The 25,079-nt window shown below is 42.2% G+C and overlaps 3 protein-coding genes across 4 annotated transcripts in view; 1 reads left to right on the top strand and 2 right to left on the bottom strand.

Moving 5' to 3' along the window:
• Positions 1-3,540: 3,540 nt before the first annotated feature.
• Positions 3,541-12,583, bottom strand: mfsd8l1 (major facilitator superfamily domain containing 8-like 1). The gene is made up of 12 exons (XM_056604402.1): positions 11,590-12,583; positions 9,967-10,152; positions 9,664-9,726; positions 9,001-9,120; positions 8,232-8,311; positions 7,025-7,409; positions 6,437-6,510; positions 6,105-6,318; positions 5,423-5,545; positions 4,979-5,109; positions 4,480-4,585; positions 3,541-3,719 (listed from the first exon to the last, which is right to left on the bottom strand). The coding sequence occupies exons 1-11, from the start codon at positions 11,663-11,665 to the stop codon at positions 4,502-4,504; spliced, it is 1,536 nt and encodes a 511-aa protein (XP_056460377.1). The 5' UTR covers positions 11,666-12,583; the 3' UTR covers positions 3,541-3,719; positions 4,480-4,501.
• A 171-nt stretch (positions 12,584-12,754) lies between these two features.
• On the bottom strand, positions 12,755-15,984 carry polr2h (RNA polymerase II, I and III subunit H). 2 transcript variants are annotated; one of them, XM_056603844.1, is made up of 6 exons: positions 15,804-15,984; positions 15,450-15,547; positions 15,110-15,193; positions 14,197-14,290; positions 13,860-13,943; positions 12,755-13,207 (listed from the first exon to the last, which is right to left on the bottom strand). In XM_056603844.1, the coding sequence occupies exons 2-6, from the start codon at positions 15,520-15,522 to the stop codon at positions 13,090-13,092; spliced, it is 453 nt and encodes a 150-aa protein (XP_056459819.1). In that variant the 5' UTR covers positions 15,523-15,547; positions 15,804-15,984; the 3' UTR covers positions 12,755-13,089. The 2 variants fall into 2 exon arrangements, with proteins under 2 accessions (XP_056459819.1, XP_056459820.1); XM_056603845.1 differs by having other exon boundaries at positions 15,450-15,543.
• Positions 15,985-16,337: 353 nt separating this feature from the next.
• Positions 16,338-25,079, top strand: part of LOC130393110 (lisH domain-containing protein ARMC9) — a 36,834-nt gene continuing 28,092 nt past the window's right edge. Inside the window, exons 1-5 of the mRNA XM_056603699.1 lie at positions 16,338-16,504; positions 23,334-23,430; positions 23,558-23,686; positions 23,937-24,107; positions 24,584-24,739. Coding sequence (XP_056459674.1) covers positions 23,356-23,430; positions 23,558-23,686; positions 23,937-24,107; positions 24,584-24,739 — 531 coding nt within the window. The 5' untranslated portion in view covers positions 16,338-16,504; positions 23,334-23,355. The remainder of the gene's footprint in view (positions 16,505-23,333; positions 23,431-23,557; positions 23,687-23,936; positions 24,108-24,583; positions 24,740-25,079) is intronic.

Raw genomic sequence — 25,079 nt, 5'->3', positions numbered from 1 at the left:
TCTATGATTCATTCGACCCCAAGTCCATTTACTCTCCCCACACAGAGAGCCAAAGCAAGCATTTCATTATTAAAATGCCCTCTGATTCATGTAAACGTGGCTTGATTCTGACTAGAAGCAATATGTGACTAACAGTAAAAATAAATACAGTAGAGCTACAACTCTGTTCATATTGTTTCAGGTCAACCTTTTCTTTAATGTTTTTGGGTAACTCCCCTAACACCCTTTTACCACCGTTTCTCTGAAGGCATCTCAGGCTACTACGCTCACTTCCTCTTCTCCGTAGCACTCACGCTTTCAGAGCTCTGAAGGCGTCCAAAGGTGACACATGTATTATTAAAAACCTGCGGTACAAGTGCGACCGTCCATACAGGGTCGCACTTGTACACTCACACACACGCTTTTAACAGGTTTCAGAAAGGCGGACACTTTTTGCCGAATTTACCGACTTACTGAACAATTCCTGACACCAATTCTTTTCTATTTTAGAAGACCTGGAGTGGCCTCAGAAGCTCAAACACTCTGTCACGTCGTTTGCCCCGAATAGCCCTCATGAAAAACTTATCGGGGCACGGTTCACACTGTTATTTTATCCCGGTTGTGCTAAAGCTGTCCTTGTGAACAGGGATAGCGTCCTCAGCCACGACTGCTATCAAAGAGAGGTAAAGGAGAAGAGTTGCAGCAGGCGAGAGATTTGGCTAGAGCTAGCAATGGCCCACGGCACTTCCCTTTCCTGAGAGGACCAAAGAGACAAGGCGACACTGCGCCAACACAGAGACGTCTAAGTGTATGTGTGTACGTGTGGACGTGTTGAAGTACACCAGTATGTCCTCATCCCCGGCCGACTCATTTCCAGCTCACCAGCCCTCACCCGACCGTACCCACGCGGGTCAAACAGCGGTCAATCCCGAATGTTCCATGGACACAAAAAAAAACAATCGTCGACGTGAAATCCCTCGCAGATGTGGACCTTGCCCGGCGGATGAACCCGGTGCCCTCGCCTTTCCTTCCAATGTCCCCGCCGGCCAAGTTCACGTGCCCATCGTTGGGTCACAGCCCCGCCTCGCCGCCTTGTCTCTCTCCGTCTTGATTGGTCGAGGGAGACAGAGGAGAGAATGCACTATGGTGGTGGTGGCGGAGTTTCTGGCGGTGGGGGGGGGGGGGGGGTTTGAGTTTTTCGCGCAGATGAACAGAAACTACTACTTTCGCGAAGACACACCACGTGACAGGGCTGTAAACTTTTGACCCGGTTATGTCGGGTCGCAGTGCGGTCAGGCCGATGCTGCGGGGGCAGTCGGCGGTAAATGCCGCGGTGAGGTGGAAGGGTAGGGAGGTGGGCGGTGAGTGGGCGGAGCCTCGCCATTGGGTAACCAAACAAACCGAAAAAATATCTGTGTCATCTGCATCATGTTCTAATGCTACCAACTTAGCCGCTACCCGACATCACATGGGTTCACACAGAGTTCGACGCCGTGACCTCGGCACGACCCCTCTCTGCCGTCACCGTGGCCGCCAGCGTATGTGTCATGGCGGACGGTGGGGGCCTTGGCTCCGCCCCCAATGCCTGCTCCACAAACGGTTGTTATCTTTAGGATAGTTACGGGACATCGAGGGGTCACAGTGCCGCCTGCCGGTTCACACCAGGAGTTTAGTGATGATTTCTATTTAAACTTTAGAGGGCTGTCGAAATTGATACACTTTTCACACACTGGTTGTTTGTGTGAAACAAAGAAGCAATGACTACCTTTTTTTATTATTATTTTCGTTAGACCTCATTATTTTCTTTGTGGACAAATATTTTTTTAGATAAAGTGTAAAAGTGTAAAAGTGTAAATTGTAAACGTTGGATTGAATTAAACATATTTTGCACTGCAAGTAAATAAACTGTTGCTCGAAAAAACTTTTTATATGTTACATTTAACTACGCATCTTTGACATATTTGTAATTATTTATTCTGTATTCCATGTCCAACCTGAGCCTCACAATTTAGCAAAAGTATGTAATTGTGAATATAGAAATATGTATTTTTATTTGAGATTCATCTTCACATTAATTGCTTTAATTTCAGATACATTTAAAAGCCAAAAATAATCTGGTATACAAAATGGCAAATCTTTATTTTTTTATCCTTTATTTATGTGTTTTACAGAAACTAAGTGTGTGTAGATATATTGTTTTCCCTTAAAGTACATCTATAGCCACTTGAAATATATAAAATGTCATCATTGAAAATCTAGGTACCTTAATTTAATTAATATATACACATTTTTATATATTTTTTATTTTCCCAGAAATCTTTTTTTATTTATAGCCTTAATAAATTCCGAGAAACAAATGCTGCTTTGTTAAAAGTGTGTTCTAGATGCAAAAGTGTATATGTATTAATATAAATTACCAAATCTCTATATATTTATTTAGAAATGGAGAAAATAGCAGATTTATGACGGTTATTGCTTTAATTTTCTTTTTTTCTATGAATATTCAATACAAACAGGGGAGTAACAGGACAAAATGTATTGGCAGTTTGAATACAAAATAATTATAAATACCAAATGCAATGTTATGCAATGGCAAGACAGGAATAGTACTTAACTATTCAGAACTAAACCATTTACGAATCTCAAAATAAATAATAAAATAGTAACATAATGAAAGCAATGAGAAAATGAAACGTGTGCACAGGACATATGGAGGTAGACTTACACATTTTTTGATTAAATGCCTCCGTCTCTTTGGATTACAACGGGTGGAAATGAGTCACTTCCAACCACAAATTTATCGGTGGTCATTTTTTTCCAATTATTAGAAGAATGCTGCTTTCACCAAAGAAGTCTTGACAACCCAACAGTCTGCGCGTTACGTTGCAGTCTTTTTAAAGAAGAGCAAGGACCCCCCCTAGTGTTCAGGGCAAGAACAGCATTAGTGAGAGCCTTCACAGCAACGATCACACAAGTAGTGTTTATTCAAGGTATTGGTCTCACCCACAGACGACAGCTCCTGCAACAGCTAAACTAGGCCATTTATTTGAAATGTTTTTTTTGTCATATTTGTTGAAAATCTGTAAACATTAATCAATAAACCAAATGGTCTGAAAAAACGACATTGTTTGTGGCTGTCGCAGTAATAAGCACGTCCAATTTGGCTGAATGATTAATTTCACCAAACGTCCTACCCTAGCTATGAAGCAAATATGATAATATATAATAATAAATAGTAGTTGGAACTTGTCAGTTCGGCCCTTTGATCAAATGGCGATACTGCTCCACCACGACCCATCTAGAGCGAAGCCTCTTCAGTGCGTGTATATTTTAGATTGTCAAACTAGAGAATTCACAACGGTTTATGGAATGGAAAGTCTCTGCACATCGATCTTGTAACATTCATCCCGGTTATATAAGCGACAAGTAAACATGGAGCTGACCTAACAATTGACGGACCGGCATTTTGAATCGTGTCATCAGAATAGTTCTTTCACACGCACACAAAAACCTAATGTAGGAGTGGGGGGGGGGGGGGGGGAGGGGGGAGGGGGGGGGGGAGATACCTAATTTGCAGATTGCGTGCGGCGCCTGCTAGGGGCTGTATATTTCCATGGGAAATATAAACACATCACTGGTGTTGCTAAGGACGGGCTTCCAGGGGGCTGCGGCCGGCTAGCTGGGGGACGTGCGATCGCTCGGTGCTACACCCACAGCTTGGGGACTGGAAGCCTCAGAACCTACGGGAGGGGGGGGGGGGGGAGAGACAGAGAGAGAGAGAGAGAGAACGAGAGAGAGAAAAGGAAAAGATGGGGAGAAAGTATTTGGTTAAAAAGTGGAAGGCTTACCCTGCTTCTTGGGGCATTCCCAGATTTTTTTTTTTGTGTGTGTGTGTGTGTGTGTGTGTGTGTGTGTGTGTGTGTGTGTGTGTGTGTGTGTGTGTGTGTGTGTGTGTGTGTGTGTGTGTGTGTGTGGTTAGGAAGAGCCTCTGAAACGTGGCTCAGGAGCCAACCCTTTGATAAATGAGTGAAACTAAGTGGTACACAAGTAGCTCGTGGTTTGGAGTATTCTAAGCAGTGTTATTAACTTTTACTGTTCAAGATCACATCTTGAACATTTTAATCCGGCTGAAAATTCCATGATAAATGCAATAAAGTGAGTCATAGAATATAACTTAAACAGGAGGATATTAGCAAAACATAAAGCATATTGCAAACCTTCATAAAAAAATAAGTATGTCGATCGTGTAAATTACCAGTAGGTCTACAAAAGTCGCTCTTTTTTGGTAGAGCATAGGGCAATAAACCTGAATCATTCCAAAACAAATACAAAATGAAATCTATTCATCTGTAACTTCATATATTGCTTATGCCTGCTAATAGCCAGTATATAGAGGTGAAAGTAGAGCTGATCAAACAGTTATGCTATATAACATGCCTTCACATGTCAACTTGATAGCGTGTTAGCATGCCCCTTGGCCCAGACTGCAGCCACATGTACCTGGTGGCTCCCAACAGCAGGTTCATTCATGCTCGTCACTGTTATCTTCAGCATGCTCAGTAGCAGCGGGATGCACCAGCCGGTCATAGGAGAACCCCATCATGATCTGTAGGCATCCAGAGAACACATCACCTGGGTCAAGGCTTGGTCAATTCTGGATCCATGCTGGGTCAACGCTGGTGAAGAAAGTGTTTATCAAGGGTCACTATGTACATTTAAATTGTGACGGGAAGGGAAGGTTCATATGTGAAGAATAAAAAGGCATAAAGTACAACACATATTGCAGTTGTAATGGATACAAGAAGTGGCAACAGTAAAATATAAGACAAAATGCTAATATATAATGTAAAATTAAGAGAGCGGGCAGAATTATTCTTAAGACTTATTATTAGACTTCATTACAGCTGAATAGAGGAAAAACAAAGGAAGCGATGAATAGAAACACATGCATATGGAATAACCCAACCACAACACTGTCTGGGAATCTCTGAATGGGTACCGTCAGCAGCAGCAACAGAGCCATGATGACACCAAGCATGATGTACATGTTCTCAGTGAGACCCCCGGCCCAAAGGGGCCCCAGGATGGTGGCTAGACCCCCCACTGAGCGCCGGACCCCCTGGCTGAAACCTGGCATCCAACCAAAACACATACCTACATTATCACTGCAGTTATGATGGACATATACACACAATGCTAATGGTATCAGCTCAGTTTACAGATGGGGACATCATATCTGTGATGTACTGAAGACAAAACGCCTTTAAAACTTTTCATAATTTTAAGATATTCATTTTAATCTTATAATGATATCAAAATGTCCAAGAATATATAAATATATTTTTGCATTATAACAATCAAAAGCATATCGAAACCACAGATTAATACCAAAATGATACTGAACAATACTTCGTTTTCTCCAGCAGGTTATGCTGTTGCTCACCTTGTGTTTTTTCAGACGTGACTTTGGAGAAGAGAGAAACTTGGGCCACTGCAACGAAGGGCAAGCCCAGGACCTGCAGGAACACGCCGATGATAAACTCCGTCAGCTGATAGGGGAAATCACCTGCAGCACACACACACACACACACACACACACACACACGACAGAGAGAACCAAACAGAGGGCAAACTAAGAGGAGGTTTGACACTTCACCAACTCACTCACTAAGTAGAAAAGTTGGACACTTCTCTGTAACACATTACCTTTAGCCTGTTAATTCTTATAATTACGTGAACTGGTATGAGAAAACGCTGAATATTGCTTCAACGTCTTCTTAATTTGAATCTTCAGTGTTACACAGGGGAAATCGATTGGCTGCGCACCATAGATGCATTTGACATAACCCCTCACCCCAATAGAACCCAACGTTTTAGTTTTTCCTAGAACCATCACGAGCCTCACGAGTGCTCAGTCCTTCCCCTTTATTGCACAACCACTAACCACAAATAGTCCAAAATCTAATCTGCCTTATCGTTTTGTGTGTCTAACGAATGCGACGCAGCACTTGAAAAGTCCCTGAACTACCATAATGATGTGAATGCGGTAGATCAATCAAGCAGTAGTTCTTCTAAAAAAGTAAGTAAGGTAACACTGGAGGTGGAGCCATGTGACGCGGACACACCGATGGGGTTGGCCAGGAAGATGAGGCACCAGACGGAGCTGATGTTGCAGATGGCCAGGCCCACGGCTAGCACCACTCGCTCCTTGGCGCGCCGGCTCAGCCAGTGCACAAACAGGAAGCCGGCGATCACCTCCACGCCACACACGCAGTACATCACGCTGTTCTCCAGCTCGCCGAAGTCAAAGTACTTCTGGGTCAGCGGGGTGACCATGGTCTTTGAGGGGGTAGAGGGAGAAAAACAACTCGGGATTTAAGTGGGTGGTGGGAAGAAATTAATGACAGGTCCGAGAATGATAGTGTGTGTGTGTGCGAGTGCGTGTGCGTGTGTGTACCTCCAGTGCTGTCTGATTGAATAGAGTGATGAACTGAGCAGCCAGCAAAACGATCACTTCTTCCCTCATAAACTCTACAGGCAGACAGGGAAGTGAAACAGAGAGATGGAGAGAAACAGACAGAGAGAGAGAGATACAAAGAGATAGAGACAGACAGAGAGAGAGAGAGAGAGATACAAAGAGATCGAGAGAAACAGACAGAGAGAGAGAGAGATACAAAGAGATAGAGAGAAACAGACAGAGAGAGAGATACAAAGAGATAGAGAGAAACAGACAGAGAGAGAGATACAAAGAGATAGAGAGAAACAGAGAGAGAGAGATACAAAGAGAGAAAGAAACAGACAGCGAGAGAGACAGACAGAGACAGAGACAGAGAGAGAGAGCAAACAACAATATAAGTCATGAAATACAAAGTGGACAAGGGCAAAGAGAAGCTGGATAGCACGGGTGATGTTTGTCCATCTTGTATAACGTTACGTTATGCTATGCTGCGTTATGTTATTTGATGGGTTGGGGTCTCCCCTTGCAGGGGATTGCGTTGTGTTTGTATCCCCCCCCCCCACCCCCACCACCACCCCCACAACACACCTCTGCTGAGGTTGAACCTCGAGAAGGGTCCGGCCGTCTCCTCCGGCTCCGGGGACTCGGACGGGCGAGCGAGGTCGCCGTTGGTAACGGGGCTCCCGGCCGGGTCAGGGGTGACCACCGCTCCGTACGACCCCTGCAGCTCATTGGACGTCATCAGCGGCTTGCTCTCGTCCGTCTCCTCCTCCTCCTCCTCCTCCTCCTGGGACTCCTCTTCCGGTTGCCCCGGCAACGACGGTCCCCGCCCCCGCCGCGTCTCGCCTTCCACGTCCTCCCGGGCGCCGCTCGCCACGCCCTTGGCCGGCCCCCCCTTCTCTTGGGGCGGGAGGTCCCAGTACATGAAGACCACGGCCAGCTGGAGCAGGATCCACATCAGGCACATGAAGAGCTGAGGGGAGGAGGGGAGACAAGCGGTGAGGAGGCTAATTAAAAATATAATTAATAAAGCTGTTATCTTATCTTATTTTAAACTAATCCTGGGACAGTGGCCAAGGCTCGAGTTATTGGTCAAGGAGACACTTTCAAGTTAGGCAAGGCAAGGCAACTTTATTTATATAGCACTTTTCATACACAAGGCAGACTCAAAGTGCTTCACATATAAACATTGTCATACAATCAAATCAAATAATAGATAAGTAAAAGAAAACATATGCAAAGAAATGAGTAAAATAGAAAGTGCATTGTATTTAAGATCAGATCAACCGTCTCTCTGGTATCCGCGTCGGGACTACAACCCGACCTAAAGGAACTTGGTACTTTCTCTGGGACTCCAACCCGGATTCTAGTAACCCTTATCCTTTCTCTCTGGTATCAGATCATGTATCTTTCTGGTAAAAATAGAAAGATACATGAAAAGTTAAAAAGGCTTGAAAGTTAAAAAGGCTTTTTAGTAAGTAAAATTGAAAGTGCAATGTATTTAAGATCAGATCAACAGTCTCTCTGGAACCCACGTCGGGAAGTTACATAACAAATTAGGAAAAACCTGTACAATGCATTTTTATTAGTTTACATTTTTATACTTTAACACTGCAACAACGCAAATAAAGACCGTCATAGTAATATTATTCACCATTTTACGGAAAAACTGTTTTAGGATGGGGTTTCTCTTAAGACCCCCGGTTAATCGTTAACTTTGTCCATGTAGAGAACTAACAGCTGTGTTTCACGTGTAATATTAGTTAGATGCAGTCCTAGCATATTACGTGCTTACCCCAGGTGCAGTGAATTTATTGACCACGAAGGGACCGATTTTGAAGTCACACAACCGCAGGAACAGGTTGAAGGCAGGACCTAGAACACACGCACATCTCTTAAAGGTTACGTTATGGAAGATCCGGTTGGGTTTAATAAACTAGACATGGAATAGATAATAATATTTCCTGCAGACTAATTTCCCTAACCCAATGCAGCCCATTTGATTTGTTTGTTGTTAAGGCAAACGTCTGACTGTCTGTCTGTCTGTGTCTAATTTATGCTGTCTGTCTGTCTGTCTGTCTCGGAAGGGACCCTAAAACGTGGCTATGGAGCCAATCCTTTGATAAATGAGTTAATCCATTTATCAAAGTTAATGGTTGTGAAATCATGTGTTTTCCGTTACCAATGGAAAGGTACACACGGCTTTGAGCACGTGCATACCCTTCCAGTACATCCCATGAGACAAGGCCCAAACTGAAGACTAGATCAAAGTTTCACGTTATTCCTCAATTCTGACTCAGCCTAGTCGATGGAACCAGATATTGTATGCCTGCCACTTTATCACACATTCAAAAATCATTCAGGCAATGTTAAATCAGCACAAAAAAAAGATATGCTTATATATTTACTTAGAGTTTTGCTTTGATGGGTTTTATGATCTTAAATCATATATGATCACATAAATCAGATGAGATGGTGTGAGTGAGCCAAAACAAAAAAAAAACAAAGAATGATCATAGAAAGCAAGATGGACCAATGAACGATCAAACTGCCAGAAAACTGACCAATGAGAAGGCCCGCTTGCCGACATGCCATGGCGGCGGCGAACACTGAGGCGCGGTCCTCGGGAGCGGTGCTTCTGCTGAGGAAACCAAAGATGGCCGACCCGGCCCCTGTGCCGACCCCTGGAGGACAGAGAACAGAAGACAGTTCAGTCAGATCGCCCTCTCAACCGTCACGTTCAGGTCACTTCAACCAGCCTGGAGGGAAAAGGTTTCTGTTCCAATCTTGTTTCAAGATAATACTAAGGATTTAGAAAATAGCCACGAAAAACAGTAAGGAGAATAGAAAGAGAATAGAAACGTGTTCATACGAAAAGTAGCAAGTCGACATAAGAGTTTCGACCTGCATAGCGGAATAAACCAGAACCAAATATTTGAATTGTAATTACAAAGTCAATGTTTGTAGAACTGGGGAGGGGGAACATGAAAATGCTGTTTACTTCTTGGTCTACTCTAAATGTTAACATACAGAATGAACACACCATGTAGTTATAAGTACAGTGTCTGGTATTATGCTTCTTTGTTTTTAACGATTTTCAGCCGACTGACCTAGGGTTGTATTGTTTTTGCCACTTGACAGTATAACCCCTTTTCATTTTAGACATACACTATTTGCTCATCATTGTTATGATGATCTCTTCAAACCCAACCTTAATTTGGACTCACCTGCCACCAGACGGCTTGCCAGCAGTAGCCACTTGGAGAAGCCCATGAAGTACATGAAGTTACCTACAGAGGGTAGAGGGCATAGTGAGACACGATATCAGAGTGAAGCAGGAAAGTAGGGGGATAGGATAGATGTCATGAATATATGGCTTTTTAAGCCCTTTGAGGCTGTTCCTGTGATTAAGAACTATTCAAATAATATTGAATTGATTGAAATGTAAGGAAAATTTCAAGTGAAAGTTTTTTTTTTTTTTTTTTACACATAACCGTGAATGGACCTGGTAATGATTGACGTGACCCCACCAATAATCTCGAAACAATTGGCGAACAGGATGATCTTCTTGGTGGTCCGCGTCTTGTCGGACAGGTGGCCAAACAAGGGCCCAGAGAGCAGTCCGCTCAGGCTGAACGCTGATAGGGCCAGACCCAGGAAGTAGGGGGCCGCCTCCAGGGTCTGCAGGTACTTCCATATCGTGGGTAATATCACGGCTTCAATGACAAACCAGAGGAGGAGAGCAGAGGGAAAATGTTAGCTAGCAATTATTGGTTTCAAAAGTGACCAGTGTCTAAATAGTGTGTGTTTGTGTGTCAGCAGGTACAACATTGAATGCCGTGGAGCCGTTTGATCCAACATGTGTACTTGATTGTAACATTAAGAGAGGAGAGGCAAGTTTATTTGTATACTGTACCCCCCTCAAACACAAAAGGCCATTCTTGGGGTTTGAGGATTTGAGCTACATTTTAAAAAGTTTTGCTCTACTTTTGAAAGGAATGTTACCGGGCTTCAGTGGTTTAAAAGATAGAGTAACACGGTAAGGTTACAATCGGGTTTCTAGTGTACATGTAAGCGCACAGTCGACATGACCTCTTATGGGCCTAGTCTTAGGCAGCCTGAAGTCTCCTTTGAGCTGTTAGCATTCAGGAGCCGAGAAACCTATGTTGGGCTGATTGTTCCCAGATCTAATCACTTGGGATTCATCACCCCATGCATTCCCTGATGGGGTTGTTGTTTGTGGCAATGAAATCACAGCCCATGACGGTAGATGAGGCTCACACAATAGACGAACACCTTAAAGAATAGCTCTTGGGAGCTACTGTTAGGACTGAACCATCTTTAAAAAAGGAGCCCTACTTTACCACCATGTGTGAGGTTGAGTAAAGTAAGTAATAAATAAACAATACAATGGAGAAGGATGGTCTTAATGCGTTTTAATGCATCCAAGATGTTCACTCTCTGCTCCATCAGAAACATAAATGTCCCAAGATGATGACAGCCAATCAGGAGGAGCATCCCACGACTTACAGGGCAGTATGGTAACCTGTATTGTGCCACCAGTAACCAACCATACAGACTATGCTTCCAGACCATTCACATCAACACTGATTCATATTTCATTCAATCATTCAAGAGATTTGCACCATATAAATCATATAATCTGCAGAATATGTAAGCAATTATATTATATAATATGGTTCAGTTCCACATAAAACCCCTCCTCTTTGCCCCAACACGCCACTCTTACGCAAAGTTTAACTAAAATCGAAAGACGTGTCCACGTTTAACATGAATTATCAGTTGCAATAAATAATTAATACACACGTGTTACTTATATTATATCAGTAGGCCTAAATTATGTAGTCAACAAGTGATCTTGTGCAACTACTATTTGATCACTCCACTACCTATGGCCTATTTATTAGGCTGGGTGAGAATATCCTGATAACAGCAAAGCATGATTGAAACCACACGTATGTGACGTCAAAAGTCAAACCGAGACGTGCTCGTCGACAGAGAATTCCATCTATTTATTTTATGATAATTCACAGAACTTGGAACTACTCCCTCTGACCCATGACCTTTCTGCTGGCAGTTTATTCTTTTATAAATCAGCACCAACATCCTCAAATGACAGGTCGTGATCTTACCATACTCAATGCCACTGAAGAGGAAGATGAGTCCAATGGTGAAGTAAGTCAACCTCTTCTTCTTCCGATAGTCCATCGGATGTGTCGCACGGTCGCTTATCGCCTTGAAACTGTTATTCCCACTGACAAGTCGCAGCGCGTAATCTGCACCAACAACAGCGCCTCAGTTCAGCCGACGCTCAGTGTGTCCAATTAAATCCAATCGCGGTGACATTCTGCTTCACCCAGGTTGCCGACAGTATTTTTGGCATACCAAACTAATGACATGAATAAACTATAACTCGGACCTTGTATCGATATGTTTGGCGTCCAAGTGTGCGACGCGCTGTCCCGCACCGTCCATGACTAAAACAATCCCACCAAACAGGTAACGCTAGAGGGGTGGCGCTTCTTGTGCAAACCAACGCCTTTGTTCGCAGCTATGTCCGCTCGCATTCAGACTAACTACTAGTTGTGTCGCAGCTAAGCCTTGCATTGTTAAACTTTCACGATTTAACGTGAACAAACAGAGCGACACTGGACTCCGCCACCGGCGATTACACGTTATGAGATGCTGCGGTGATCACTTCCGGTTGCTTTCTGCAGCCCTCTCCAAGAGCCTTCCTAACATTTAGGACAACCCACAGGAATGCTTGTTGTAGTGGCTAAATTCACACTGACCTGGCTGTGTTTTATTCTTAGATAGGATCGTTGCCAAGCAATATTATAAAAAGATATTGGTACCCAAATCCAGTTCTGAATGCGTGGTCGTCGTCCACGCAGTTCGATGATCTAGGCGAAAATAACTTCTACCTTCTGTCATGTATGGCCCCAGCAGTGTTCCCATCCTGTGACTCCCATTATGGTGTACTGAGAAGCCTGTGTAACACATTGCTATGTGGGACTCGTTTAACTAGATTTCAATTTGGTGTCACAAGCATTCTGGTTAAAACTTGTTTCCAATGAAATACAGAACACTTAGCCCATGGAATCCAAACTATTTGCAAGACCATAGCATATTGTTAAAGACCAGCATTTTATAGACTGAAATTAATCCTTGCCTCAGATACAGAAATAAAAAATCCACAAAGTTGGGTCCATTTGTAAATATCACTGGATATAAGAAAAATAAAACCAAATTTGGTGAGCAACAGCTTTAAAAATCGACACAATACACAATCAATTGTTATAAAAAAAAAGAAATGTTTTATTTACAGCGGATGACATTTGCATTTTTTTTTGTCCCATTGATTCATTTTTTTCTAAAGCGATCCATCCCTTGGAAAACTATTTAAGTAACCGAATAAAAACAAAATATGAAGCAATTGACGTCCTTCCCGTTTCCTCTGGGCTAAAGTTTGAGCTAGCATGACAGCGTGAGCTTCCCTCTGAGGAGGTTGGAATGAGGCGTCTGGGTGCGTACAGTTCAGTTCAACACCACGGCAGCCGTCGGCCATCGCAAAGGACTGGAGGGCTCAGCGTCGGTGGGGACCGGGGTAAAACCACAGCAGCAGGGCTGCCTTAGAAGGCCAGTTTCTTCATGAGCAGGTAGACCCTGGAGTCCACCTCGAAGCCGTGGAGGTTGTTGGCGTCTCCCTGGAGCCTCATCAGGAGTCCGCCGTACGAGACGTAGGCCGAGCTGGAAGAACGAGAGCAACAGTGGGCAGTGGGCGGAGAAGCCTGCAAGGGCGCCTGGGGGTACCTCTTTGTAGAGCCCTTGATAAAGGGGCTATACAATAAGATTATACGATAAAAAGAGACCCCTATTTTACCCCTGGGTGTGTGTGGATTAGCCATTACAAGCCGTTTGTAAATCTGCCATATGCTGTGTTTTAGTGACATCACAAGTGGGAGTGTCCCCTAGATGTATGGTACATAGATAATAAGCAACATCTGTTGCAGTCCACAGGGCAGGCTGGTAGACTGATCTACCCAGCATACATATAGGTGGACACTCCCCACTTTTGATGACACTAAATCACAGAAAAAGGCAAATTGTCAGTGCAGCCCTGAATTGTTACTCTTTATCACACCCTTTATAAACACACCCGTGTTTTCCACATTAATATTCTCGCGAGTCAAATGACTCTTCTTACATTAGGATTCTGCTTCAAAGTTCCAAGGAGAACTAAACCAATTATAACTCCGAAACTGATCGTCATTTTGGGCTCTTTTAATCTAAAATCACATTGGAGCACACGCCAAAAGCCTGAATCCTCCTGTTCCATTTAACTTCAACCAAAGACATACATACACACAGAAAATGTAAAACAAAGCAAAAGATCACTTACAGGCGTGTGGCTGCTTCCGTGGAGGTCTCGTCTCCCTCGATCTTATAAACCTTTCCATACATTACGTAGTCAAACTGGTCTGCTCTGTAGAATGAACATATGGAAGAAGGTAAGCAAAACAGTAATGGGATGGGATTTTTACTAATGCATAAAACAGAGTGCCAACTTACATTACCTGCCCTGGAAATATTTAAAAAAATTCTATAACATTACTTATTTGATCTTTTTATTCCATAGGTCTGTACACTTTGGGGTGCTAGAATATGTATATTCTTTGTATGTTTAGGACGGGGGTTGGCAAACAGAGGCCGTTTCAGATAATGACCGGAGCACCCACCTAGAAGGGCGGTCATCCTGGGGGTTGTACTCCCCGTCATCCGGCGTTCCGTCCTCGTATAACGTGCTGGCGATGACCAGCCGGAACTTGTCCCCTAGTAAGTACATTTAATTTAGAAAGCACATTTACACACAACATAACGGCCCAAGGTGCTGAACAGTGGATAACTGAAAAGACCAATAATACAAAAAACACATTAGACCAATAGTCTTAATTATATAAAACATAAATAAAAGGAAACTTTCAATATCAGTGAAATACATCAGCGATTGGTTTGTCGTTATGGTACTTAGAAAAATAGCATTACTTACACCATTCTACACATAGAAAAGGCATACAATACCAGATGGAGCTGAACGTATTTAGTATATAGGAATTTGTATTCTAGCACTGTAAAACCCTGATCCAATGTCTGAATGAGTGAGCTACAGAAATGGTTATTGCAATTGCATAACATGGCGGCACAAATTAAAATGATCCTGATGATACAAACAGCTGAGCGTGGTGACTGAGAGACCCAGACAATTGAACATGTCATCTGCGTACATTGTTTTTTCATTCAATGCAAACATTAATTAGCCCCTGCCTAGTTGACCCAATATCCAATAATATACTACTCATTGAAAATGGTGAGGTTGAATACAAACTACTGTTTTACCTACTTTCCAGGTTCGAGATAGGATGCTTATGTTTCAAATGGTGACAAAAAATAATAATTTTTTATATCATTCCAGATGATAGTAATATGATTGCCAGCACGAGGATGTATTGGTCAGGGGAATAACTTCAAAGATCGGCTCCGAACCCGGAATGTTGTTTGATCCCCATCATGACCCGATCTCTTAACGTAGTATATTATATGTGTATATATATATATATATATATATATATATATATATATATATATTCTCACCTAGATCAACAGGATATATCTGGATGTTCACATCCAATATGAGGTCCATCTTGAACGACTCACTTTCACAGTGCAGACGTGACACTGTAGAAAAGATCAGGACATAGTTTGTGTTAAACATATTATGCACAGATCACCTTTACCAGAATCCAAATGCAACTTACTACACAATGATATGGTGAAGAAAATCTGATGCGTCTTGGCATGCATATTGTCTCTAACGTTACAAGTAGTAAAACCAACATAACAGTGCCTCGGTAAAGCTGACAGTATTTTGCGTTGTAAACTAAAGACAGTGTCAGGTCAATGTAGATCTAAAATAACAGTACATAGACCTTACCTCTGTCAAACTTTTTGCCATCTGGATCAATATCCTTCACGTCAAAGATGTCCTCAAATAGAATCCCAGCCATGGTGATGGGAGACTATGGTATCTATCTGGGAACATGGTTTAATACACAACTGATTGTACTGGATGACATATACGCGCTTACAAGAGCCAGGTGAATTTAACACAACAAGAAATTAGCATCCCTCCACAGTTTAATGTAATATAGTAGTAGCATAAAGACTACGATGGTATAAACATTGTGTTTGTGTGTGTATGGGGTAACAACAACTGGAAAGGACTGCAACGCTAGTTAGCCATTAGCCGCATGGAAGCTTGTTTCCAGTTTAAAATCTCTCAACTTACCATAAAATTAAACCAAAGTGATATGTTGTTCCAGAGGAATACAACAATTTCGTCGGATGTGTCCAACGGGTAGGTGTTATGAAAAAAGGATGTTTTTCAGTAAACTTTCATTCATCACTATGGCAAATTAAAATCTACCCGCGCCGCAACAATGTGCGCGAACTTTACCCTTTGAACCGGATATGATTCTCCTGTAAAAATAAAAGTAAGCAAATTTTAGTTTTTGATTTTTGTTAAATATTCATTGGGGAAGATAGTATACTTTCGTTCCCCTTTCGATTACAAATGGACTAATAAAATAAAAAACAACGTTGTCCACACTGGCACAACAAGAGCAAAATATTAAAGTAAATATATCTTTATCTCCTAAAATTATAACACTATTGATGGTAAGAAAACACGTTAGATATATTAAAATGATTGAAAATACAATAAAATAAAATAATGGTAATAACAATACTCATTCAAGGTGAGTATTTGCGACACTTTCTGGCGGTCTCCCCTTTACGGCTCTGTTTTAACAACAACCCGGTTGCTAGGTGTTCTGCCTTGGCGTCCTGCTATGTACCGTTGCTAATTTATGAGTGTTATTGTTATGTATATTCAAACTGTTATGAGCAGTTTGTGGATTATGGATTACACATACACGTGTTCTCTTGATGGGCGTTACGGGTTCGCAACATACAAAACATTATAAAAAGGTATGTTCTATGCCACAATGAGAAAGCAAATACGTGGTTAAGGTCTAAATTTACCTTGTATGTCCCCTCGCAAACGTTCCCTAAGATAGCCCTAGTACTGAGCTATTATCGCGGTTAATATAGTAATGTGTTAGTTTATAATGAATACCATGGTCGTGTAGATGCACGACTATCTGTCGGATTAATCTTGTACATCATGTTTAAAAGTGTTAAACCAGGCCGGGATGGAGGTGGTCACGGATGATCTTTCTTGATCTTGAGATGCATCGTGAGCTGGCAATGTTATCCAAGGAGGGCAAAGGAGAGCCAAAAGTTTTTTCAGCTGACCTTATCACCCTCTGCAGCATTTTCCTGTCAGCCGCTGTACAGCTAGCATACCACACAGTGATGGAGAAGGCCAGCACACTCTCGATGGTGGAGCGGTAAAAGGTCACCAGCAGCTTCTCCTCCAGTTTGTTTCTCTTGAGTACCCTCAGGAAGTGGAGTCGTTGTTGGGCCTTCTTCACCACCGCTGATGTGTTAGCTGACCAGGATATGTCCTCAGAGATGTGAATTCCCAGGAACTTGAAGGCGGAGACTCTCTCCACAGAGTCACCATTTATGTGGAGGGGGGCGGGGTCGGCTCTGTGACGCCTGAAATCCATTATAACCTCCTTTGTTTTTATTGTATTATGGGTCAGGTTGTTTTTTAGCCCACCACTCCACCAGCCGCTGCACCTCATCCCTATAGGCCGACTCGTCTCCTCCGGTTATGAGCCCCACCACAGTCGTATCATCCGCGAATTTGACTATTGTGTTGGTGGGGTGGGTGGGAGTACAGTCATGTGTGAAGATGGCATACAGGAGTGGGCTCAGCACGCAGCCCTGTGGAGAACCCGTACTGAGCATGAGGGTGGAGGAGCTGTGGGTGCCAATTTGAACAGACTGCGGTCGATTTGTAAGAAAGTCTTTTATCCAGGCACAGGTGGCGGGACATTAGGTACCTACTCGAAATGCGCATGCGCGAAGTGGAGATATCCAGTGCTTTGGTCAGTAGGGATGAAATAGAACACGGGGTGGGAGGCAAGTCAGAGATGTAGCTGGCTTTTTGGATGTATGGGTCTTAATTTGTGAATTGTGGACATTTTCTCTGTCCACTAACTACAGTCTGTGTAGTCTGTACTTACATTGTACAGTGTCAAAAAGCAATTCTAAGGGGGTTTGCTCCCCCAGAGAAAATGTTGAAAAAAAGACCCCTCAAATGAAGTCTTCTAGTGAGTTTTGTGGGATTATGGACAAATTTAGTCATACAAAATAAGCCATGAATAGAATTAGGTTATGTGGATTGAAACAAGAGTCTAATGCAGGTTTATTGCAATGATAACCATGACTGTAAATGTCAAACCACTTCCCTCTGATTCAATAAAGACTCAGTCAAGTACCTTCTTAGTTAACACATTCTTTTTTGGATTTATTGCAATACAACAATTTAAAATGTACAAGAATGTAATCATAATCTACGTACCCCTCCACCTCACACACACACACACACACACACACACACACACACACACACACACACACACACACACACACACACACACACACACACACACCAGACAAAAACACACACACACACACACACACACCAGACAAAAACACACACACACACACAGCAATTCACACTAGGCTACTCATTCACTCACTCACTCATTCACTCACTCAGAGTTGTGGACATGAAAGTACCGTCATAAATGTCCTATTAGCAAACAACCTCAAATACATGAGTGAACAAGCAACATGTAACCTGCTGATCATCTGGATCATAATGTCTGAGGCAAGACCTCAGAATCCACAGGAACTATGGAATTCATATTATATTTTATTGCACATGACTATACATTAAACTACAGTTAAATCAATTTCAGATGGAAGTTGCCGTGACTTCTAGCAAAGTGTTGAACAAACTTGTTCAAGTTAACGACCTTCACATGGTCACTCAATACTGAGCACAGCTAAATGGGACAACCTCTCAGTTAACATAGTTGAGCGAAGGTGATTTTTACAGGTTTTAGAGTGGAAAAACTGCAGTCAAACCTAGCTGTGGTAACTGGTAAAACAGCTGTGATTTTGCATAAATGATGCATCTCATACAACACCTCCTTTTAAAAGGGTCCAAATAACCTAGCAGTTCCATTAATTTTGTTCCATCTCTTTTACTCTTGTCTTTTCAAGAAGCCTCTGAACCTGATTGAGTTCGGTTTTCAGATCCTCATTATTTGAGCCACATGCCTCAGCAGACCACGTAGACAACATCCTCTTTGAGGGAGTGATTGCTAACAGGGTTTAGCCTTTGTAAAACTTTCATTATATTGCAATTGGACGTAAAAATGCGCTTCTGCGTTTTCCCAATAAGGGAGTCCAATATGCTCAGGAATATGCTTTTTCAAAAGGCATCCTTGCCATCAACTTGGCTTCTGTGATGACCAAGTGTGGATGTGACATGATCATTAAGTGCTCTGGGTGTCTGTCTGGCTCTTTTTAGCAAGACAACGGCCAAGCCTGCATGGCCAGCCGAAACAGCTGCCACATAAACCTTGATAGTGTAGAAGGCCAAACCTTTTTCCAATAAGTAGGCCTACTGCAGAAACGCAAGCACGCTTCATGCTGTGAAACGTCAGCAAAATAAAGAATATGTTGGCGTTTTTGCACTTGTAAAAAGTTAGTCACGTTTGTAGCCTACACTCAAGACAGGAACTTATTCTTGCATGCGGGTGTCTTCATTCATTAAAAAATAAAAACATTTGTGAGTGTGCAAATTATTCTAAAGAGGTCTTGACTCCGTGCGCAGCCCCTCCTTCTCCAGTGAGCCAAGAAAGCCTGCGCCGTGACGAACGGGGTATTTTTGATCAAATTCTCATCTCACTATCGCACCAACGTGAACCACTTGCCATCATGTTTATTGTTTAATGGGAAAAAAGGGTCGCATGGACTATACGTCATTCAGCTCAGGTAGCGTAGCCGTGCGTGTGTGCGTGTTCGTGTTGGCTCATTAGCATCTGTACCACTACCGTGGCCTGAGCACACCTCTCCGAAGTGTGCTCAGGCCACGGAATGGAAGTGGACTAGAGTACGGTTGGCATGCTCACACTAGCCAAACGATCTAGACTTGATCACAGAAGGTGTGAAACGGACTTGGGCACGGTAGGCCTGGTGTGAGTGGACCCTGAAACACCCCAGGTGCCCGTCGTTGATTGGTGCATAGTTGGAAATTTCAGTGCCCGTGAGCACGCGCATGGGACAAGCCCATAAGGCGAAGCCTAGACGGCGTAGCCTACATGAAATAGAACGACTGCGTTACCGGAGAAAAAGTGCGCCTTTTTTTGCTTCATTTCGCATCTAAAAAACACTGGGACAAATGTAGACTAGTTGATTTCTGTGTTTAACTGAGAAAACAGGGAATGGAAGGATGGGACCCTATAATGTTCAGCTAAAAGTTGTCAATAATAAGAGGGCCCAATAAAAAAAAACATTTTATATACAGGTGTAGCTGTGAACTCATGCATTGTAATTTATTGTATGATGTGTCCTCTTAGGGTTATGATAAGACTTATCATTTAGTGTTCACCACGAATTACTCTGAAAAGCAGTGCCAACATTTAATTATGTTTTAACCATTCAGTGAACAAAAGGCAACCGGCTGATTTCTGGTTGACAGTGCCACTCAATCACATGCAAATGCAGACCGAAGCGCTATCAACACGCCCAGTCAAATGGTGATAGATGCCGACTTTCTACTCCTCATTCACGTATAAAGGGAATTAACATTTCCGCCGGCTAAAATACTACCTTAAAAATAGTAATCTATTGTAAGACCCACCGTCAAAGTTAAATATAAGTTAATAATGTTCAAAATAAATTGTATAACATTATTATAAACGATTAATGAAAACTGAAAACATTCAGTATTAACCACCCCTTGTTTGTAAAACAATCTCAGTAAATCCAACATGAAAAGATAGTCTTATGATTGGTCATATTTTTATTCTTACGGTTCAAATAAACAGTCATAGATATGGACAAGTTTTACGAAGTTTACAAACAGAAGAAAAAAGATCTGTGCACAACGCATCATTCCAAGCAGGTTCCTTCGGCTGCCAATATATGTGGGCACAACTTTCCACTCCGATATAGTTGTCTGGCTGGCCCGGGGACCAAGCAGCAAAGTCTCCTAGGGACCCGTCGCTCCACATCCAGGCGCCTTCTTCATGCACATCACTGAATCCTATCCAGTGGTACCCTTTGGTTGGGTCAAAGTTCTCTACCAGCGTGGTAATGAAGTTCATTTCGCTGGCGCTATGGATAGAGACCAGGTTTGCGCCCAAAGATCGGCAGTAGAGCTCAGCATCGGCCCAGCTAGATCGGCCGGAAACATATTTGTAGCAGTCGGTGCCAGAGTCATACCAGTACAACGGACAGGAGCCACGCTCAAGCTTCACATTGGAGTCAGTTGTAGGCTTGGTAAGTGGACCTGCCAGGGCGAGGGCGTGCAGGCCACACAGGAGAACGGAGCGCAAGAACATTGCTAGACTCTTTCACTCTATTGAGCTGTGTCTGGAAATGTGTCAAGAGGTAGTGAGGAAGGCTCTCTTTTTATTGCCTTGTTGAAGGACATCTGCATGATGCAATGGATTACATGGAGCCAATAATTAGACTTTATGCAAGAAAGAACACATCCAGCAGTGCCAGCACAGGTGGCAGATTTCACATGAAACCTGTAATATAGTGAATTTGGCTACTAGTCAATAACAAGTAGGTAATAGTAATTTAAGCAGTAAAAGGATTCCTTAAGTCACATTTCAGCTTAATTTTAAGCTTGTTAAACTTGTAAACATGAGCAGCATAGATGAAGATTCCCGAAACTTATTCTAAATTGAGTTCAGTCCTTTCCTGTAATAAATTGGGCACTTAACTTCATAGCTCCGCTGACGCTGATAATCCACAATCGGTTGGCTTCACTTCAAAAGAACATTTGTGAAAGTTCCAGCTGAACTAACTAGTACACTATTTTTCTACTAACAAGTGAGTCGTGGCACTGGGGCCTCATTACAGAAACTTCCTAACTCTGAAATCCTATCCTATCTTGAGATAGGAAGGTATTTAGGGGTTTTGGTATTACAGAAGGTTTCCTAACTTAACTTAGGAAGAAATCCTAACTTATCTTAAGATAGGAATTTATCCATTACAGAACTATCCTAAGTTAGGAATTTCTTGAGTTAGGATCCCTAAGTTAGGTGGCCATACACCCTGTCCTAAATTCAAAATAACAGTCAATAACTGAAAAAAATGGCAGCAGCACTGCTAGTAGGTCTGCTTGACAATGAAGACGAGGATCAACACAACTTAAACGTGATGTCTGAAAGGCTACGTAGGCCGCGTAATGATTTCTTAAATTTTCCTGACCATATTTTAATTTCATTTTATCGCCTGCAAAGATATTACATTTTGAATTTGGTGGACGAATTACTTTACTACTTTATAACTCCTTTTCTTGTTCCCTGTATCAATACCCGCCATGACGTCGTACTACTAGTGCAACTATCTTGCCGTTATTAACAAAGATCCTTTATCAACAGTATCTGTTAACGTTAAAAGTAACTCGTTCTATCTGATTTACAGAGCAGTTAGGATTACCTAAATTAAGATAAAATAGGAGGCCAAAGATAAGATAGTAAACGGCCAACAGGTTAGGGACTGCTTCTGTAATAGGAAGTTAGGATTTTTCCTATCTTTGAGTCCCTAATTTAAGTTAGGATGAGAAGTTAGGATTTTTTCTGTCATGAGGCCCCTGGAATGTAAATCTCCCAATTTACCATAAAATTAAACCAAAGTGATGTGTTGTTCCAGAGGACTACAACAATTTCGTCGGATGTGTCCAACGGGTAGGTGTTATGAAAAAAGGATGTTTGTGCGCGAACTTTACCCTTTGAACCGGATATGATTCTGCTGTAAAAAATAAAAGTAAGCACATTTTATTTTTTGATTTTGTTAAAATATTCATTGGAGAAGATAGTATACTTTCGTTCCCCTTTCGATTAAAAATGGACTAATAAAAAAAAAAAACGTTGTCCACACTGGCACAGCAAGAGCAAATATTAAAGTAAATATATCTTTATCTCCTTAAATTATAACACTATTGATTGAAAGCAAACACGTTACATATTAAAATGATTGAAATTACAATAAAATAAAATAATGGTAATAACAACACCCATTCAAGGTGAATATTTGCGACACTTTCTGGCGGTCTCCCCTTTACGGCTCTGTTTTAACAACAACCCGGTTGCTAGGTGTTCTGCCTTGGCGTCCTGTTATGTACCGTTGCTAATTTATGAGTGTTATTGTTATGTATATTTAAACTGTTATGAGCAGTTTGTGGATTATGGATTACACATACACATGTTCTCTTGATGGGCGTATCGGGTTCGCAACATACAAAACATTATAAAAAGGTATGTTTTATGCCACAATGAGAAAGCATATACGTGGTTAAGGTCTAAATTTACCTTGTATGTCCCCTCGCAAACGTTCCCTAAGATAGCCCTAGTACTGAGCTATTGTCGCGGTTAATATAGTAATTGTGTTAGTTCATCATGAATACCATGGTCGTGTAGATGCACGACTATGTGTCGGATAAATCTTGTATCTCATGTTTAAAAGTGTGCTGTCTTCCTCTGAGGCATAACGTCTGTTTCTAGTCAGCATCCATTTGAACTAAATAACACATTTCAGCACTCACTTAGCTTATCAATGATAGGAAGACATCTTTACACCTCTTTGTTTGTAATAGAAAACAATACCACGTCGTTTAGATGAATTCCAAAGAGCCAGTTCAGATGGGCGAAACTTTGGCGAATGAGGCAGACTTTCTGGGGATGATCAAGGAGGTAAGAACAACATAACAGTCCCAACTAGTTAATGATAATGTATAACAGAGACAATTTCCAGCTTGGTTTACTGTTGTAAACCTGTGATGCATTTTAAAGTATTTGTATGACTTTTCTATTTTGCTAGTATCTAAAGTATGCAGAATTCACCGACACCACTCGCAGTTTTGAAAAGGAATGCCAAAACAAGGGCAAGCTCGTCTCGAAACCTCAAGGACAGAACCGACAGAGAGAATCAAAGAACGTCACCATTCAGGTAAACTTGTACTACTCTGACCCAATCTGAACGATCACTCATAACCAGTGGACTAAAGGCTCATAGGTAGGTCTGTTGACATCTTTTTATAATGAACAATCTAGATGCATAGAATATATCAAGATAGAATATAAATATCGATGTTTTGGAAAGTCTTAATATTTATAAAATATCTGTTTATAGCTTATCTAAATCTCAACATTTCAGAAGATTCCTCTTTTTCCAAGGCCCTCTGATTTTTGTTCAACAGAGAGACTTGCTTGGCTGCTTCGACGACGGGGACCACAAGGTGTTCTTTGAGCTGTGGAAAGAACACGTACCCCCTGAGGTCAAGGATACGGAACCCCTGGCTCTGCGTCTGGAGTTCTATCTTCACATTCACTTCACCATCTACCCTCTGAAGAATCACCCTGGCAGAGATGTACGTGCACTTCCATATGCAACAAAAAATCATGATGACCACGTTCCACTTTGAAAGAATAATCACATGTAGGCCTAACTCATCATAAATCTTGTTAAAACACGAGATTATTCAATGCTTGCTACCACTGATTACCTCAAAAAGAACCACTTAAGTGTATTTATACTCCTCAATGTCACTGAAACAAAGCCACCTTTCAGAGGAGCGCTTTTATTCCCTCTGAGCCCTGACTGTCAAATCATCATCAACCAGCAGATGTCATAATTGTTTCGTTCATTATTATATCTTTTTTTTTATTATTCGTCCGTCTTGGAAGATGCCCCATTCATTCAAAGCTTTCCATGTTTAATTTATTCTTTATATTTTGCACATTCAGCTGAACCACAATGACAATGGTGCATCCACCTGTAGTCGACATTGAGATGTGTATCTTACTGTATATTTATGCCAATGTTTGCACTCGTTGTGTTCTTCAGGACCTGGCTGAGTTTGAGGAGAGGATCTTCCACCTGAAGCACTACCTGGAGACACGGGGGGCCGCACTGAGCCAGACCACCGAGTTCCTCCCGTTCTACGCCCTGCCCTTCGTGCCAAACCCCAAAGTCCACCCCTCCTTCCGGGAACTCTTTCAGGTGCCTCGTTTGTTCCTGAATCGCCCTGAAATGAAAGCTGATGAATAGAGCGGATGATCGGAAGCTTTTATTGCTTAAATTTGCAATATCAATTGTTTAATTCTGTCTCCCTTGAGACCCTTTGTGTGTCTCTGTGCCTTGAGTGTGAGGGTTCATCGAAAGCCGATAACACCTGACATTGAACGTTACTCTGTGATGTACTGCTTATGTATGTGAACTGATGTTGTCATTTTACGCCTTAATCTCTGAATATCATAAATCAAAGTTTCACTGGCTCTCACACGTATCACACGTTCTGTGTGTGTGTGTGTGTGTGTGTGTGTGTGTGTGTGTGTGTGTG

This window comes from Gadus chalcogrammus, chromosome 12 (assembly GCF_026213295.1).
Source record: "Gadus chalcogrammus isolate NIFS_2021 chromosome 12, NIFS_Gcha_1.0, whole genome shotgun sequence".
In the NCBI taxonomy this organism is placed as follows: Eukaryota; Metazoa; Chordata; class Actinopteri; order Gadiformes; family Gadidae; genus Gadus; species Gadus chalcogrammus.
Note: the sequence above shows the minus strand (reverse complement) of the source record. Positions and strands in the feature narration are given on the sequence as shown.